Genomic DNA, 18,818 nt, shown 5'->3' on the forward strand with positions numbered 1-18,818 from the left:
AACAAACAAAAAAGGCGGGGCTGGGCGCAGTGGCTCACGCCTGTATTCCCAACACTTTGGGAGGCTGAGGCGGGCGGATCATGAGGTCAAGAGATCGAGACCATCCTGGCCAACATGGTGAAACCCTGTCTCTACTAAAAATACAAAAATTAGCCAGGCGTGGTGGCATGTACCTGTAGTCTTGGGTCACCCATGCTGGAAGAATTCACCTGCCTGGCCATGAGGAAACTCAGGTCTGCGGTCCTGTTGAGAGGCAGTGGAGCAGTGCATCCTCCAAACCCAGTGGGGCCTTCAGATGATTGCAGTCTTGGCTGCCATGTTGACTTCAACCTCGTGCCAAGCTGGTCACGAATTCCCCACCCACAGAAAATGTGTGCAATGATAAATGTTTTTTGGTTATTTTTGAGACAAAGTCTTGGTCTCTCACCTAGGCTGGAGTACAGTGGTGCGATCTCAGCTCATTGCAACCTCTGCCTCCCAGGTGCAAGGGATTCTTGTGCCTCACCTTCCCAAGTAGCTGGGATTACAGGCACATGTCACCATGCCCAGCTAATTTTTGTATTTTTAGTAGAAACGGGGTTTTGCCATGTTGCCCAGGCTGGTCTCGAACTCCTGAGCTCAAGCCATCTGCCCAGCTCAGCCTCCCAAGGCACTGGGATTACAGGCCTGAGCCACAACACTTGGCCTGTAGCATGCCCTTGATATGCAGACTAACCAATCCAGAGCCTCACCAGTGGCTCTATCTGGTCCACACACCGCAGGAGACAATATTCCTCTGTCTTAATCATCCCAGGAACAGGAGCCAAGCAGCTGGGGGACACTCCCACAGCTGAAGGCCCACAGGAATCACTCCAGCTAGCCAGTCCTGTGCTGTGAGCTCTGCTCTGCCTTGCTTTTCCCTTGGAAACCCCAGTAAAGGCTCTGGCTTAGAGCTCCCCCTTGCTCCTGCCCCTGCTGCCTCCGACAGATGCTGGTACTTTCTCATGTGTCCTTCCTCGTGGGCCGCACCTCCTGTTTCCAGGATCTGTAAGCATGATAGACTTTGTTTTCCTGAGCTTGTCCTGTGTCTCTTCTTCTGGCCACACCTGACTGAGCAGCACATAAAAACCACAGAACACCAGGAGAGCTGCTGCTTGGGGAAATTCTGCAGCAAGTGTCCTGGGGGACTAGGGGCAGGGCAAGCACTGCTCTCCCTCTCCTGGAGGCTGGGGAGAGCATCAAGGAGATTACCAGGTAGGAGGACCATGGGCAGGGCCTGCCTCATCAGGATGCTTTTCCCAGAACAGAGGGTAAAAATTTAAGCCCCTGGTGGGTGAGTCCTGGATTAACTAAGACCTGGGCTTTTTGGAGGCTGCGGAAGACAGAGGACACTGTGAGGTGAGTTTCTCCTGGGTGGATTCCCCAGGGGCCTCTGAGGCTGGTTTCAGGCCCCGCCCTTTGGCTGCCCCACTGGAAGCTCTAAGCATCCACCCTTCAGAGGTGCTTTCCCTGGTCTGACCTTGGCAAGGGCAAATAAGAAGGTACTCCATGGGGGGTCACCAATGTCTGGGGCGTAAATAGTGCCCATCTGCACAGTAGCATGAGGGCCACAGAGTGTGGTAAATGTCAGGTGACCAGCCCAGGCGGTCCCCAGTGTGGCTGCAGGGGCCACCTAGGATTCTTCTCTTTGGGGGTCCCAGGCCACACTTGGGAACCCTATTGGAAGCAACAAGGCCTAAGCCCTGAGGGCCCAGGGCTCTGCCCTCTCCAGGGCTCTAGCTGAGCCACGTGCAAGCATCCTCCCGGCCCTCCCAGCTGGTGTGAGGAGGAAACCGCAGGCCAAAGGGCAAGGTGCTCTGCACAGATCTGTCCCTAGTCGGCCTGCTCCAGTCGGCCTCTGGAGTGGGAGCCTTGGGTCTGTCTGGAACTAGCGTGGATGAAATGCAGAGAGAAACTGGGATCATAGCCATGGACAGCCACTTACATAGCTGGAAAAAGCATGCTGTGCTAGATCCTGGTGGACTCACCTCTGCGGTGCTGGGGACTTTGTGCTGACACCTCAGGCACCCACTTCCACTCACACCGCGGAGGCTTGGGGAGATTCAGTTCAGTCTGGAGTCCAGCAGGGGACGACAATATGGCGACCCCGACCGTCAGTCAGACCAGGGCAAGCTTGCCAGGGCATCACACTTCACCAAAGGGAACCCTTTCTGCCGCGACTACGGAGCCGCCAGGGCCGGGACAGGCAGTAGCCTGCTCTGAGGTCTCACCTCTGGGGGGTTACGAGCTGTGCCAGGCCGGCTACAGTAGAGCGTGTGCAAACACCCCGAGGTCCCAAGGCTCCTGAAGCCGTCTAAGGAGCATGAGAGGCCCTAGGTTCGAATCCTGCCTTCACCGTCTTACGGCTGTGCCTCTGGAGAGTCACTTTTCCCCGTTTCCTCGCATACCAGAGAGCCAAGTAACAGGCACCGCGGCTCTGTGTGGACATAGATCGTGGACACAGCATCTGGGCCGGATCTGCGGCCACTCGAGATTATTACAGTTTATGCCTGCAACCGGATGCTGCGTGCCCTGTTAGAAAAGGTCAAATAGGGCCGGGCGCGGTGGCTCAAGCCTGTAATCCCAGCACTTTGGGAGGCCGAGACGGGCGGATCACGAGGTCAGGAGATCGAGACCATCCTGGCTAACATGGTGAAACCCCGTCTCTACTAAAAAATACAAAAAAAACTAGCCGGGCGACATGGCGGGCGCCTGTAGTCCCAGCTGCTTGGGAGGCTGAGGCAGGAGAATGGCGTAAACCCAGGAGGCGGAGCTTGCAGTGAGCTGAGACCCGGCCACTGCACTCCAGCCTGGGCGGCAGAGCAAGACTCCGTCTCAAAAAAAAAAAAAAAAAAAAAAAAAAAAAAAAAAAAAAAAAAAAGAAAAGGTCAAATAGGCAGGGCGCGGTGGCTCAAGCCTGTAATCCCAGCACTTTGGGAGGCCGAGACGGGCGGATCACGAGGTCAGGAGATCGAGACCATCCTGGCTAACACGGTGAAACCCCGTCTCTACTAAAAAATACAAAAAACTAGCCGGGCGAGGTGGCGGTGCCTGTAGTCCCAGCTGCTGGGGAAGCTGAGGCAGGAGAATGGCGTGAACCCGGGAGGCGGAGCTTGCAGTGAGCCGAGATCCGGCCACTGCACTCCAGCCTGGGCGACAGAGCAAGACTCCGTCTCAAAAAAAAAAAAGAAAAGGTCAAATAAAACTCGAGTTAGTGGAAGCCTGTGGACGCCATGTGTACAAAGTGAAGTTTAATCAAGGTTACAAACGGTGGGTTTTCCGGGACAAAGCCCCTCCTCGAGGCAGGATTCGCTTGGGCGACGCGTCGGCTACCGGTGGTCAAGGTGCGGCGCGGCCCGCGTGCCGCTTCTGGTGCTCGTTGAGGTTGGAGCGTTGGCTGAAGGCGCGGCCGCACTCCCCGCAAGCGTAGGGCCGCTCGCCCGTGTGCGTGCGCAGGTGGCGCACCAGGCTGCAGTTGCGCACGAAGGCTTTGCCGCAGTCGCGGCAGATATAGGGCTTCTCGCCCGAGTGCAGGCGCTCGTGCTGGCGCAGCTCGGAGCAGCCGCGGAAGGTCTTGCCGCACTCGGGGCAGCCGTAGGGCCGCTCGCCGGTGTGCGCGCGTTGGTGTTGCACCAGGCCGGAGCGGCCCTTGAAGGCCTTTTCGCACAGTGGGCACGCGTAGGGCTTGGCGCTGCTGTGCGTGCGCTGGTGCCGGCTCAGGTTCGAGCGCTGGTTGAAAGCCTTGCCGCACTCGGGGCAAGCGTAGGGCTTCTCGCCGGTGTGCACGCGCCGGTGCTCCACGAGGTGCGAGAACAGCCCGAAGGCCTTGGCGCAGTCGGCGCACTCGTACGGCTTCTCCCTGGCTCCCGACCCCCGTCGGGGACTCAGGTCGCCGCAGTCCCCGCAGGGCGGGCACCCCAGCCGGAAGGCGCGCCGGGCCAGGACGGGGCCACGGCGGTGGCGCTCAGCCGAGTGCGTCTTCTGGTGGCGGTACAGGCCGGAGCAGCGCACGAAGGCCTTGCCGCACTCGGCACACTCGTAGGGCCGTTCGCCCGTGTGGATGCGCTGGTGCTGCAGCAGGCTGGAGGTGCGCGTGAAGGCCTTGCCGCACTCGTCGCAAGCGTACAGCCGCTGGGCTGGGGGGTTGGAGACTCCCGGGCGAGGTCGTGAGGTTTGGCCACACTCAGGACACACTGGGGGGCCCTTGCTCGTCTGCTGCTGCTGGTTGGTGTGGAAGCGCTTCCCGCACCGGGCACACGGACGGGGCTCCTCCATCTCCTGCAGCCGCTCCTGGGGGATCCGCAGGGCCCTCCACGCAAAGGCCTCGCCGCACGCGCAAGCCTGGGGCTGCTCCACCGAGGGGCTCCTCCCGCGGGAGGTCGGCTTTGGGGTCCTCGGGCAGGTCCGAGCGCCCGTCCCCAGTTGGCATGGCCAACAGTCTGTGTGGACCTCACACAGTTGAGTCCGGGGGCGGTTCCGGAGCCGCTCCGGACAGGGGTCACACACGGGTGGCGTCTCCCCAGCGGGCACCCCGAGATGCCGCGCCAGACAGGAGTTCCTGCTGCAGCCCCTGCCACGTGCCGGGCTCCCACAGGGGCCCTCCCTGGCCTGCAGCCCCTCGCGGGTAACTAGCTCAGGGTCCTGAGAAGAGGTGGGGCTGCACGGCTCCCGCATGAGGGGTCTGGTCCCCGCGCTGTGCCGGGTCCCGGAGCCGGGGCTCACCCGGAGGTTGCAGCCCTGGGAGCCCCCGCCTGGGGGAGTCGTCCTACCGTCCGCCATCCCTCCACACAGGTCCCCCTTTTGAGTGGGGTGGCTCCCAGCTCGGTCCTGTTCGAGGGGCCTCGGCTCCTCGGACCTCTTCTCCCAGGCCCCGGAGGCACCCCGGGCATCGGCCGTGGGGATTCCTCCCTGCCCAGCCTTCTGGGCCGGAGCCTCCATCCTGGGGCGCAGAGTTCTGGTTGTAGGATCTGGAAGAGCAGAGAAGAAATGGAGGTTGGCGGTTCCCAGAAGAGAAGTGGAGAACTGGGCCAAAGAGCGACCATCCCACAGCTGGCACCTACTGGGCAGCCCCCAGCTCTCTGCAGATGCGAAAGGGGACATGGAGTGATATAGGCAGGGCCTCCTGCCCCTCTTCAAACTGTCACCACCCAGACCCCAGAGAACAGCTTCCCAGGCTCTCCCTGCCCGCATATCTGCTCCTCCCCAACACTAGCTCCTAAAACATTGTGCCCCTGGCTAAGGCCCTCCCTGGTCCCCCTTCCCCAAGCAACAGGGACTCCCCCGATGCTCAGCTGCAAGCTCCCCAAAATCTCACTTACTCCTGGCCTCAGCTTCTCAGTGGCAAGCCCACACTCCAGGTCCTCCTGGCTCCATTCACTGCCATTGTCCATGTCTTCTGGGAGGTGTGAGGTGGACTCACCTGACAGCTGAGAGCCTGGCCGGGAGATCCACGCTGCAGAGGCCAATTCTGAGCTGCCCCTCCCCTCTTCAACCAGGTAGTGGTGGTTCTCTCAAGCCTGGCAGCCTCATCTACAAAATGGGTATGATAATGGTAAGTATAAACAGCTGAACAGGGAGACAGGCAACCCAGATCATTCCAGCAAGTGTGGACATTAGCAAGGCCTGCTGCCTGCTATTACTATTTTAAAATTCTGGGCCGGGCGCGGTGGCTCAAGCCTGTAATCCCAGCACTTTGGGAGGCCGAGACGGGCGGATCACGAGGTCAGGAGATCGAGACCATCCTGGCTAACGCGGTGAAACCCCGTCTCTACTAAAAAAACGAAGAAAAACTAGCCGGGCAAGGTGGCGGGCGCCTGTAGTCCCAGCTACACAGGAGGCTGAGGCAGGAGAATGGCGTAAACCCGGGAGGCGGAGCTTGCAGTGAGCTGAGATCCGGCCACTGCACTCCAGCCCAGGTGACAGAGCGAGACTCCGTCTCCAAAAAAAAAAAAAAAAATTCTGCTGTGGCTATATTAGTTACCTACTGCTGCTTTAACAAACTGCCACCCCCATAGTGGCTTGAGACAATGGAAACGTGTTATCTCACAGTTCTGGAGGTCAGAAGTCCTAAGGGAAGGTTTCAGTAGTGTGGGTTCCTTCCTGAGGCTCTTGGGCAGGATGTTTGGGGACAATTTCCAGCTTCTAGATGCCACCTACTTTTCTTTCTTCCATCTTCAAGCCAGCAGTAAGACATCTTCGTCTCTCTGGGTTTGTCGTCAAATCTCTTTATACTCTTTACAGGACTCTGACCCTTCTGCCTCTTGTGATCACACTGGGCCAACCACATATAATCCAGGAATCCCCCCCATCTCAGGATCCAAAACCTCACCACACTCAGTTCTTTTGCCTTGGGAAGTAACATATGCACAGGTTCTAGGGACCAGGACGTGCACATCTTTCAGGGAGCCGTTATTCTGCCTACAACAGGGGACTTTGCCGAGATACACATACGTGCATACATACATATTCATCTCCTAAGCAAGCAATTGAAGAGCAAGTGAAAACAAAAGACAGCCGGGCACAGTGGCTCATGCCTGCAATCCCAGCACCTTGGGAGGCCAAGGCAGGTGGATCTCCTGAGGTCGGGAGTTTGAGATCAGCCTGACCAACATGGAGAAACCCGTCTCTACTAAAAATACAAAATTAGCCAGGCATGGTGGTGCATGCCTGTAATCCCAGCTACTCAGGAGGCTGAGACAAGAGAATCACTTGAACCTGGGAGGTGGAGGTTGCAGTGAGCCGAGATCGCACCACTGCACTCCAGCCAAAGTGAAACTCCATCAAAAAAAAAAAAAGAGAGAGAGAGAGAGGAAAGAGACAGAGAGAGAGAGAGAAAGGAAGGAAGGAAGGAAGGAAGGAAGGAAAGGAAGAAGGGAGGGAGGGGCCAGGCACGGTGGCTCACCTGGAATCCTAGCACTTTGGGAGGCCAAGTCAGACGGATCATGAGGTCAGGAGATCAAGACCATCCTGGCTAACATGGTGAAACCCCGTCTCAAAAAATTAGCCGGATGTGGTGGCAGGCGCCTATGGTCCCAGCTACTCGGGAGGCTGAGGCAGGAGAATGGTGTGAACCTGGGAGGCGGAGCTTGCAGTGAGCCGTGATCGCGCCACTGGACTCCCGCCTGGGCGATAGAGCGAGACACCGTCTCAGGGAAAAAAAAAAAAAGGGAATTTTCCTCACTGTGTTGTGATGTGAGTTTTCTCAGCCTCACACGAGTGATAACCGCACTATCCTCCTGACCCCTCCCTAGATCTCATTGTTTCCAGAACAAAGATGGATCTGTCCAGTGCAGCCTTTGGACTATGAATCCTGGATGGCTAACGTCACATGCAGAGCACAAGATGGACACATTTGTGGCACCTTCTAAATCACCACTTCATTGAGCACAGGAGCTCAGATTCTTCTCCTTTGTCCTATATTCCTTTTTCTGTGGAAAGCAGATATCCCCTTATTTTATTTATTTATTTTTATTTATTTATTTATTTATTTTGAGAGAGTCTCTGTCACCCAGGCTGCAGTGCAGTGGCATGATCTCAGCTCACTGCAACCTCCGCCTGCCGGGTTCAAGCAATTCTCCTGCCTCAGCCTCCTGAGTAGCTGGGATTACAGGTGCCCACTACCACGCCAGGCTAATCTTTGTATTTTTAGTAGATACAGGGTTTCACCATGTTGGCCAGGCTGGTCTTGAACTCCTGACCTTGTGATCTGACCACCTCAGCCTCCCAAAGTGCTGGGATTACAAGCATGAGCCACCATGCCCGACCAGATATCCCTTGATTTATTTATGTGTTTGTTTACTTATTTATTTTTATTTATTTAGAGACAGGGTTTCATGTTGCCCAGGCTGGAGTGAAGTGGCACGATCTTGGTTCACTGCAACCTGGGAGGCGGAGCTTGCAGTGAACTGAGAGTGTGTTACTGCACTCCAGCCTGGGTGACAGAATGAAACTCGAACTGGCCTCAAGTAATCTTCTCACCTTGGCCTCCCAAAGTGCGGGGATTACAGGTGTGAGCCACTGCCTGGCCAGGTTTTAGTATATTGTTTAGGTTTTAATATATTCACTATGTTGTGCAACCATCACCACTATAATTTCCAGAACATTTTAATTACACTAAAACAAAACTCAGTGCCCATAAAGCAATTACTCCCCATTTGTTTTCCCCTCAGCCCCTAGCGACCACTCATCTCCTTTCTGTCTGAGACCAGCCTGGTCAAAATGTGGAAACCCCATCTCTGCTAAAAATACAAAAATTAGCCGGGTGTGGTGGCACATTCCTGTAGTCCCAGCTACTTGGGAGACTAAGGCAGAGAATCGCTGAAACCTGGGAAGTGGAGGCTGTAACATCTGGGATGTCATTTGAGCCCTGGTCACATGAAAGCACTCCATGGGATGAAGGTGGTTTATTTTTATTACTTATTTATTTTTTTGGCACAGAGCCTCCCAGGTTCAAGCAATTCTCCTGCCTCAGCCTGGTGAGTAGCTGGGATTACAGATGCCCGCCCCCCACGCCCAGCTAATTCCATTTATATGACATATCCAGAATAGGCAAATCCATAGAAACTAATTTTTGTATTTTCAGTAGAGACAAGGTTTCAGCATGTTGGCCTGGCTGGTCTCAAACTCCTGGCCTCAAGTGACCCGCCCCTCGGCTTCCCAAAGGTGCTGGGATTACAGGCACAAGCCACCGCGCCAGGCCAAAGGTGGTTTCTTTTAAACAATACATTTGTATTGAGAAAAATAAGTTCCTGGGTGGGCGCGGTGGCTCACGCCTGTAATCCCAGCACTTTGGAAGGCTGAGGCGGGTGGATCAGGAGGTCAGGAGATCGAGACCATCCTGGCTAACACGGTGAAACCCTGTCTCTACTAAAAAAATACAAAAAGTTAGCCGGGCGTGGTTGCACCTGTAGTCCCAGCTACCCAGGAGGCTGAGGCAGGAGAATGGTGTGAACCCGGGAGGTGGAGCTTGCAGTGAGGCAAAATCGGGCCACTGCACTCCAGCCTGAGCGACAGAGGAAGACTCCATCTCAAAAAAAGAAAAGAAAGAGAAAAACAAGTTCTTTTAAATCTCTAGGTGAAAATAAAGTAATTTCTCATACACAGCCAAGTCAACTGCGTACCAGAGTACCGAGCATAGTTTCCACATCACAGGCTTAAGCTCGGGGGTAAAAGCATTTTCTTTAACCAGGTGTCTGTTAATTCACTCATATCAAAGAGAAAACTTGGCTGGGTGTGGTGGCTCATGCCTATAATCCCAGCACTTTGTGAAGCCAAAGTGGGTGGATGGCTTGAGCCCAGGAGTTAAGAGACCAGCCTGAGCAATATGGTGAAACCCTGTCTCTATTTAAAACAAACAAACAAAAAAAATAGGCTGGGCACGGTGGCTCACACCTGTAACCCCAGCACTTTGGAAGGCCGAGGCAGGCGGATCACGAGGTCAGGAGTTCGAGACCATCCTGGCTAACACGGTGAAACCCCATCTCTATTAAAAATACAAAAAATTAGCCGGGTGTGGTGGTGGGCGCCTGTAGTCCCAGCTACTCAGGAGGCTGAGACTGGAGAATGGCCTGAACCCAGGAAGGCAGAGCTTGCAGTGCGCCGAGATTGCGCCACTGCACTCCAGCCTGGGCGAGAGAGGGAGACTCTGTCTTAAAAAAAAAAAAAAAGAAAAAAAGAAAAAAAAATGGCCAGACACGGTGGCTCATGTCTGTAATCCCAACACTTTGGGAGGCCAAGGCACATGGATCCCGAGGTCAGGAGATCGAGAGCAGCCTAGCTAATGCAGTGAAACCCCATCTCTACTAAAAATACAAATTAGCCAGGCGAGGTGGCGCACGCCTCTAATCCCAGCTACTCGGGAGGCTGAGGCAGGAGAATCACTTGAATCAGGGAGACAGAGCTTGCAGTGAGCTGAGATCGCGCCACTGCACTCCAGCCTGGGCGACAGAGCGAGGCTGTGTCTCAAAAAAAAGAAAAAGAAAAAAAAAAAAAAACTATCTGGGTGTGGTGGTGCATGCCTGTAGCCCCAGCTACCAGAAGACTAAGGTGGGAGGATCGCTTGAGCCTGGGAGATCGAGGCTGCAGTGAGCTACGATCACACTACTGCACGCCAGCCTGGGCAACACAGTGAGACCACATCTCAAAAAAAGAAAGCAAAGAAAGCAAAGAAAACTCTTCATTAGAAACGGAACATGCTTGCTAGGAATGATATTCAGGGCACAGGGCAATTCCTTACAGGGGCATATGCCCATTGCTGCCACCAGATGGGAAGTTGTGACTTTTAGGGAGGAGACTGAGGGCAGGACGCAGGACATGGAGACAGACACACATTCTGGTCTGTCTGACCATGGAGCTCTGTCCACACCCAGGCTGCCCGCTGGCTCCCAACCACCGTCCCCAGTATCTGGTGTCTGTCTCTCACAGGTGTAGGCTTCTCTCTCTGGAGTCCGTCTGCTGGCCATGGACCTGGCTATTCGGGGCAGGCCCATCCTGCCCACCTCCCCATACTCTCTCAAGCCTCTGTCTGAGCACTGCAGGTTTTGTAGTGTTCCCTAGTCTGCCTCTGAGAGGCCAGGCTGACTGAAGAGCTCCTGAGAAAGCCACCAGGACCCACTGCTAAGGGGGTCGGTCCAGGGTCATTGCCAGGCTGGGATCTGAGGTCCCCACACACAGGACCGGGAACTCCCCAGCCATAAACTCTGATGGGGGTACCAGTGTGGACTCCAGCCTCTTACAAGGCGGAGGGAGCATGCCACTATGGATGCTGAGCAGCAGGAGGTCAGAGGCCCCGCTTTCACAATGTGCCATCCCAGAAGCCCCGCAGCCAGGATCTGGACCTCTCTGACATAACTCCAGGTCACAGGGACCCAGGTGTCAGGGATGGAGGGACCTGGCCACCTGCCTTATTAGCTCCAAGGCTGCTGGCTTCATGTCACAGTCTGTACAACAGCTGGTGGCATGAGCAGGGCGAGGATCAGCACTCAGCATGACTTCCTAGAACTCTAGGGACTTAGGGGCTGAGGACTTCCCAGGTGAAAGACCATACCTGGGGCAGCCTGGCCAAACAGGGACAATTGGTCACCATGGAATCAATGGACAGGCCCAAGAATGGATGGGCACATGAGGTCACCCAGGACCGGCAGCTTCCACTGAAGGAGGCTGTAATAGGTTGAAAGATGTCCCTCACCCTGCAAAAGATACGTCCAGTGCCCTAACCCTGGAACTCTCAGAATGTGACCTTATTAGGTCTTTGCAGACATAATTAAGGATCTTGTGATGAGATCACTCTGAATAACCTGGGTGTGTCCTAACTCCAGTGACAGGTGTCCTTATGAAGGAGGCAAAGGGAGTTCTGACACGGAGAAGAGGAGGCCATGTGAAGATGAAGATTGATATTGGCGTGATGCAGCCACACTCCAAGGAACACCTGGAGCCGCCAGAAGCCAGAAGAGGCAAGGAAAGACCCCCATCCAGAGCCGTCAGAGAGCACAGTCCTGCCGACACCTTGATTTCAGACTTCTGGCTTCCAGGACTCGGAGAATAAATTTCTGTTGTTTTAAACTGCCCAGTTTGTGGTAGTGTGTTATAGCAGCATAGAAACTAATAGAGACTGGTCTAGCACCCTCAACAGAATGGGTGTGTTGTGTGGGGCTCTCCTGATCCCTAGTGATGGGGAGTCAGAGGACTGCTCAGTGTCTGAACAGAGGGTTGGGGAAGCTGGGTTGTCCTGAAGAACCAGCAGTCCCCACTTGGCAGAAAGGGACCCTGAACTCGTGGGAGGTGGGGGCTGAGGGGCGCCTGCTGGCCATGTGCTAAGAGCATCTTCGGATTGGTCCCCAGATGCCCTGCTCCCACGGGTGGCTCCTCTGCTGCAACAAGAACCTGCCTCCCAGCACCAGACACAGCAGGTGGGAGCTGTGGACCATGGCTGAATCTCTTCGTCTCCTCGATCTGCTCCCAGGATGCACTGTACAATTATCCCACCTGTAGGTGGGTGACATTTCAGCCATGGACCCATGATCTGAGGCTGAGCAGAGCAAACACAATCGAGGCTTTGGGTCCCAGGCCCCAGGCGCCCATCCTTGATGGTGCATTACAGCTCTCCCAGGCTGTTCTGACAATGATTGCCCATCTGCCCCAGGTGAGCATGCTTGTACCTGGGTGCTCGCCCAGCCTTTCTAGTTGCCCTCAGGGCTTCTGGTGTTGAGAACAGGATGCAGAGCTACCAATTTAGGGGGACTGAGGGGTTAACGTGGCCAAGGCTGAGCCCTGTAGAACTGCAGAGCAACAGCACACACAGGAAAGCTATTGAGGTTCCAAGTCCTCATGGAGGTTGGACACGGCACAGTGAGGTCTTATTTGCCCAAGAGAATGTGACGGGAAGCCGCTGGGCACGGTGGTGCATGCCTGTAATCCCAGCTACTCGGGAGGCTGAGGCTGAAGAATCGCTTGATCCCGGGAGGAGGAGACTGCAGTGAGCCGAGATCGCGCCACTGCACTCCAGCCTGGGCAATAAGAGCAAAACTCCATCTCAAAACAACAAAAACAACAATTAAAAAAAAAAAAAAAAAAACAGAGTGTGCAGAGAAGTCAATGTTGGTGGCCCTGAGGTGTGGAGGACACAGGCTAGTACCCAACTCAGCGCGGCTCCACCTCTCTGAGCCACAGACCAACCTCACCCACACTGACAGTCCCAGGGGACACAGAATGTCCAGTTCTACACTGTGCACGCAATGGGAAGAACAGTGCACCACGCATTGTATAGCAGAAGAAATGTCCTCTGAGTACAGGCACAGCTCCCTCCTGTGCCTGTCCTCCCCACGGTGCCTCCACCCTCAAGGATTAGCAAGCTTCAACCCTCGCAGGACATCCACTGTGTCAGGGCCAAACGGTGCTACATCCTGCTCTAATAGTGAGTGAAGTAGCGGGCCGCAGACAAGAAGAAATGAACAAGGAGACAGTTTAAAAGAGAAAAAGACGTGAAGAACATCAGACAGGGAGCAGCGCGAGGGCGCCGGGGAGGGAGGCAGCGGATTCTTCGGGTCTCTGTGAGGAGCGGGCATGAAACCGGTCTGGAGACAAGGTAAGGGAAGAGCAAGTGCAAAGGCCAGGATGCGGGGGCAGAGGCGGTAGGGAGGCCGGCGTCGGCCTCGGCTAGCAGGTGGGCTTGACTCCGAGAGCCGCAGGCCGCCAGGATGCGTCCCGGGCCTGGAGCCTCCCGTCGCGGGCTTCAATGACACCCAGCATGGAAACGCGGGGGCCAGAACTACAGCAGCCCGTCCCGCCCGGAACTCAAGGTCGCGACTGCTGTGGCCGGTCCGGACCCGGAGCGCGAGGACCGGAAGTGCGCGGCGTCACGCCTCTGCCCCGGGCCCCGCCCGCGGAGGTGGAGAGGGAACTGGGGTGGTGGCCGCGCTATGTGCCGGGAGGTCCCCGCCTCGCAGGCCGAGGTTGCGGGTCCACGCAGAATGCCACTTACTCGCTGGAGGCGGCCCGCACGGGTCCCCTGGTCCCCGCCCCGCATGCAGCGCGGAGCCGTCCTCCCGCCACCTCCGGGCCGACGCGGCACTGAGGGACCCGGGCCACAGCAAGCGCCGGCGAGAACCCGCGCGGGGACTGCTGGGAAACGTAGTCCCGTCTTGTTCCGCTTTGGCGCTGCAGAGAAAGCGGTGTAGCGGGGGGCTTGGGTTTCCGTTGTCGTAGAAACAGAGGCCGGCCACACCTAAAAGGCAGGGAGCGGCTGCGTCGTCGCCAAGGAAACGGCGTTCCGGGCAGGGCCGTAGAGTCCCGCCCATTTCTCCGCGTCAAAGCGTGTGATTGGTCATGATGATGATTGATAGCCTCTTTCTCCCAATCTGATTTCTAAGAGGTCCCAACCCGGAAACGACTTGCCGCTCGCAGCCTCCCCTCGGGTGGGAGGGTTGGGCTCTGAAGCACTTGGGAAGGTCTAAAGTGTCCTGGTGAGCGCGTTGCGAGTCAGACCGATAACATCAGAATCTGGGAGTGGGCCCGAGCATCTGCGCGTAAAAAGTCCTTTGTTGAGTCTATTTTTTTGTTTTTTTTTTGTTTGCTTTTTTGAGACAGGGTCTCTCGCTGTGTCGCCCAGGTGAATGCAGTGACATCATCACGGTTCACTGCAGCCTCGACCTCCTGAGCTCAAGCGATCCTCCTACTTCAGCCTCCAGAGTAGCTGGTAACACCGGCGCGCGCCACCACGCCCGGCTAATTTTCTTTCTTCTTTCCCTCCCCCTCCCTTCTTCTTCCCACTATCCAGCCCAGGCTGGTCTCGAACTCCTGTACTGAAGCGACCCTCCCACCTCACTCTCCCGAATAGCTGGGACTATAGGTGGGAGCCACTATGCCTGGATCGTTTTTTTTATTTTTATTTATTTCAGAGATAGGGTCTCCGTATGTTGCCCAAACTGGTCTGGAATTCCTGGGCTGAAGCGATCCTTGTGCCTCAACCTTCCAAATTGCTGGGACTACAGGCTTGAGCCACCGCACCAGGCCCCTAGTTGATTCTAACATGTGCAGCCCCGTTGGGGAACCACGGCCTCCCCAGCCCCTTTGGGTGTTGTGGACTCTAGGGCCCTCCCAGGTAGGATGAACTGGTCAGGCCTTCTACCCGTTTGTCACCCAGCTCTTGCCCCCATTTGTTGTGTGGCTCCTGCCCTCCATAGGGACATCTAATTTTGTTGGCCAGTCCAGCACATATATACGACCCAATTTGCCCTACCTTTCTGCCTCCACTGCATCTGCTTCAGGGATGCTGGGACTGTCCCACTCCCTTTGTCCATCCTTTGGGTGTCTGGACATGGAAAGCCTTGTCAAGAGGTCTAGTTCACTGCCCAAGTACAAAACTCAGGGCTCACCAGGCTCATTGAGGGCGAGCAGGAGGCTGAAGGGCACTTGGAGGGCTGCCCGCCTTGTGGGTCCCTTGGTGGCTGAAGAGAGTTGCACGGGAAGGCCTTGACAATTGTCACAGAGAAAGGAGCGCAGATGTGTGACAGGTTCAGCCACTGGCCCCAATTGGGACAGAAGTAGGATTTATTTATTTATTTATTTTTGAGACACAGTCTCACTCTGTTGCTCAGGCTGGAGTGCAGTGGCCGCGATCTCAGCTCACTGCAACTTCCGCCTCCCAGGTTCAAGCAGTTCTCTGCCTCAGCCTCCTGAGTAGCTGGGATTATAGGTGCCCACAACCACGCCCGGCTAATTTTTCTATTTTTAGTAGAGATGGGGTTTCACCATCTTGGCCAGGCTGGTATTGAATTCCTGACCTCATGATCCACCCGCCTCGGCCTCCCAAAAGTGCTGGGATTACAGGCGTGAGCCACTGCACCTGGCCTGACACAAGTAGGATTTCTCACGCCTGTGGGTGCACTGCTACTGGAGGCGTCTCGAGCCCATGTGGAAGAACTTCCCACTCCCAGGCACAGAAAGGGCCTCCCTCTGGAGTGAAGCATCTGGTGGTACCACAGGCCTAGCCACCACACAAAGGCCTTGTCCCTGCAGGGCTGGCATGGGTTGACTGGCAGCCCTGGAGTGGAGTTTGAAGCACCAGTCAAAGGCCTTACCACTTGGCAGGCATAGGTGTGGGGGACTTGTCTGGAGGGGACTGGCTATGGGGTCTATGACAGTCTGTAGGCTTTCTTCACTTCTTTTTTGAGACGAAGTCTCCCTCTGTTGCCCAGGCTGGAGTGCAGTGGCCGGATCTCAGCTCACTGCAAGCTCCGCCTCCCGGGTTTATGCCATTCTCCTGCCTCAGCCTCCAGAGTAGCTGGGACTACAGGCGCCCGCCACCTCGCCCGGCTAGGTTTTTGTATTTTTTAGTAGAGACGGGGTTTCACCGTGTTAGCCAGGATGGTCTCGATCTCCTGACCTCGTGATCCGCCCGTCTCGGCCTCCCAAAGTGCTGGGATTACAGGCTTGAGCCACCGCGCCCGGCCGGCTTTCTTCACTTCTACACAAGCCTGTTGTCTAAGTGACCCTGCAGGGTTCTTGCGGGGGCAGCACCAGAGAAGCATCTTGTGACAATGGTCACACAGGAGCGATTTCAGGAACAAGACTCTGAACCAGGCAAGGACCTGGAGAGGAAGCTCCAGTGGGGCGCCCACCCAAGGGGTCCAACTTTACCAATCCCACAGGTCCCCAGGCTAGGGCTCATTCTATGTCTGCAGGCCTGGGACCCTGCACCCTGGAGAGTTGTGCTGCTACCGGCCATCCCTCCGCAGAGGTTCCCCCTCTTGGCTCCATGCTGTCCTCAGCAAAGGGCCTCTACTCCATTTCAGGCCTCTTCTGAGGGCCCGGGCAGCTTACTGCGAAGCAGCCTCAGGGGATGGAGGCTTCAGCAGGGCATCTTGGCTCCCCAACACAGAATCCTGGTTGTAGGATCTGGAAGAACAGAGGAGAAATGGAAGTTGGCATTTCCAGGAGGGGCGAAGGTGCTGGTGAGCCATGAAAGCAAACCCCAGTGGCTGAAGCATCCTGAAATACTTGGCCAAATTTCCTTAAGAATCTGTGTGTGGGCCGGGCGCGGTGGCTCAAGCCTGTAATCCCAGCACTTTGGGAGGCCGAGACGGGCGGATCACGAGGTCAGGAGGTTGAGACCATCCTGGCTAACACGGTGAAACCCCGTCTCTACTAAAAAATACAAAAAGCTAGCCGGGCGAGGTGGCGGGCGCCTGTAGTCCCAGCTACTTGGGAGGCTGAGGCAGGAGAATGGCGTAAACTCGGGAGGCGGAGCTTGCAGTGAGCTGAGATCCGGCCACTGCACTCCAGCCTGGGCGACAGAGCGAGACTCCGTCTCAAAAAAAAAAAAAAGAATCTGTGTGTGTGTGTGTGTGTGTGTGTAAGATGGAGTCCCATTCTTTAACCAGGCTGGAGTGAAGTGGTGCGATCTTGGCTCACTGCAACCTCCACCTCCTAGGTTCAAGTGATTCTCTTGCCTCAGCCTCCCAAGTAGCTGAGACTGTAAGCGCCCACCACCACGCACAGCTCATTTGTATTTTTAGTAGAGATGGGGTTTCACCGTGTTAGCCAGGATGGTCTCGATCTCCTGACCTCGTGATCCACCACGCCCGGCCCTCTTCTGTCTCTTATAAGGACACTTGCCATTGGATTTAGGGTCTACCCCACTAATCCAGGATGCTCTCGTCTTGGGATCCTTGACTAATTTACATCTGCAAAGATTTTTTTCCAATAGGTCACATTCACTGGGTCTGGGTATTAGGGCATGAACTTATCTTTTGGGGGCCGCCATTCAATCCATTATAGGTGGGCATCCCATGGAAGCAGACAGTGGCTGGGCCAAAGTAGCCCATGAAGGATCAACCATGGGCACAAGATCAGGTTTGGGATATGGCAGGGCCAGGCTTGGCTCTGCCAGGCAACTAGGTGGACTGAATCCAGCGCATTCCAAACGAGTTGATAATCAGGTTGGTGACGTCAACAGACAACCAAAGTGCCAGTAAGGGCATTAAGGAGCCATCGTGGCCAGGCGCGGTGGCTCATACCTGTAATCCCAGCACCTTGGGAGGCTGAGGCGGGAGAATCACGAGGTCAGGAGATCGAGACCATACTGGCCAACATGGTGAAACCCCGTCTCTACTAAAAATACAAAAAAATTAGCCGGGCGTGGTGGCGGGCGCCTGCAGTCCCAGCTACGCAGGAGGCTGAGGCAGGAGAATGGCGTGAACCCGGGAGGCAGAGCTTGCAGTGAGCCAAGATTGGGCCACTGCACTCCAGCCTGGGCGACAGAGTGAGACTGTCTCCAAAAAAAAAAAAAGGAGCCATCACAGGGACATAAGATCAGCTGACAGGAGGACTGTGGCTGGTAGGGTGGACAGGCAAAGTGACTGCCTGGAGAGTGGGCAAGTGGCCCAGCAGGGCCCAGAGGGTGCCTTCCCAGAAGTGAGGACTCCAGTCTGGGGCCAGCCACTCAGGATGGACACAATGTACCAGAAGTGAGGTGGATCTCTGCAGAGTCCCTGGGGTCCTCATCCAGTCTAAAGAGCACAGCACCAGCAGCCCTAGACCTATGAGGTCATATTCTGCATCTTATCCTAGCACCTTAGGGACCTGGGGAGGCAGGACCACCCTGGGCCTGGCAGGGGGGTGCATGAGTCTTGGCTCTGTAGTATTCACCACCGCACACCCGAGGGCACCTGCCCTCTGCAGCACAGTGGGTCATTCTCATGAGGTCTATAAAGATGTCCATTATCAAGTGACCATGGTGGCCAGGCCACAGGGTTCACATTGACCTTGCCTGAGATTGCATTCTCCTTTCCACACTGAAGGGGAAAACAGGTTCAGAGGGGTGGGCTGAACCGGTCCTGATGAGTCCTGCCTGTTTGCTCCCACCCTCCCTACAACTAGCACCCCCCCCCCCATGCCCCTCACTCAAGACCAGGAAGGAGCCCACCTAACCCCTCCTGCAACCATGCAGACCCCAGTGAGAGCCTCAAGGCTGCTAGTCTGCACAGGATGGAGGGCAGCAGTAAAGGCCATTGGGTGGTGGCAGTTGGCCGTGCCCCTCACCAGAGGCTGAGGTCTGACCCCCTGACCAGGCCAGCTTCAGGGCATGTGTCCTTTCCTGAGCTGTAACTGACCATAGTCCAAGGCGCCCACTGTAGGGAGTCCTCAGCAGTAGCCAGACAGAAATGCCCCTGGATTGGGGTAAGAAGAGCCTTTACAGGCAGGCAGTGAAGAAACACAGCTGCTGGGCATCTACTATGTGCATGCCTCAGGGGTGGGAGTAGAGGGCAGGCATAGCCCTGGGACCTGGGTCAAGTGGCTGGGCC

At 55.9% G+C, this 18,818-nt stretch overlaps 1 protein-coding gene across 5 annotated transcripts; it reads right to left on the minus strand.

Moving 5' to 3' along the window:
- Positions 1–3,253: 3,253 nt before the first annotated feature.
- Positions 3,254–14,122, minus strand: ZNF837 (zinc finger protein 837). Of its 5 annotated transcripts, none has more exons than XM_033224724.1 (3): positions 13,496–14,122; positions 5,337–5,547; positions 3,254–4,985 (listed from the first exon to the last, which is right to left on the minus strand). In XM_033224724.1, exon 3 carries the CDS (start codon positions 4,954–4,956, stop codon positions 3,358–3,360), a length of 1,599 nt encoding a protein of 532 aa, XP_033080615.1. In that variant the 5' UTR covers positions 4,957–4,985; positions 5,337–5,547; positions 13,496–14,122; the 3' UTR covers positions 3,254–3,357. The 5 variants fall into 5 exon arrangements, with proteins under 5 accessions (XP_033080615.1, XP_033080614.1, XP_033080616.1 ...); XM_033224723.1 differs by having other exon boundaries at positions 5,438–5,547; positions 13,496–14,120; XM_033224725.1 differs by lacking the exon at positions 13,496–14,122 and adding an exon at positions 6,065–6,636 and having other exon boundaries at positions 5,438–5,547.
- Between the last annotated feature and the right edge of the window lie 4,696 nt (positions 14,123–18,818).

Source organism: Trachypithecus francoisi, unplaced genomic scaffold (assembly GCF_009764315.1).
Source record: "Trachypithecus francoisi isolate TF-2019V2 unplaced genomic scaffold, Tfra_2.0 Lachesis_group12, whole genome shotgun sequence".
In the NCBI taxonomy this organism is placed as follows: domain Eukaryota; kingdom Metazoa; phylum Chordata; class Mammalia; order Primates; family Cercopithecidae; genus Trachypithecus; species Trachypithecus francoisi.

Coding starts and splice junctions, on each gene's coding strand:
- ZNF837 (XM_033224720.1), bottom strand. CDS start 5,208: ATGCGGGCAGGGAGAGCCTGGGAAGCTGTTCTCTGGGGTCTGGGTGGT.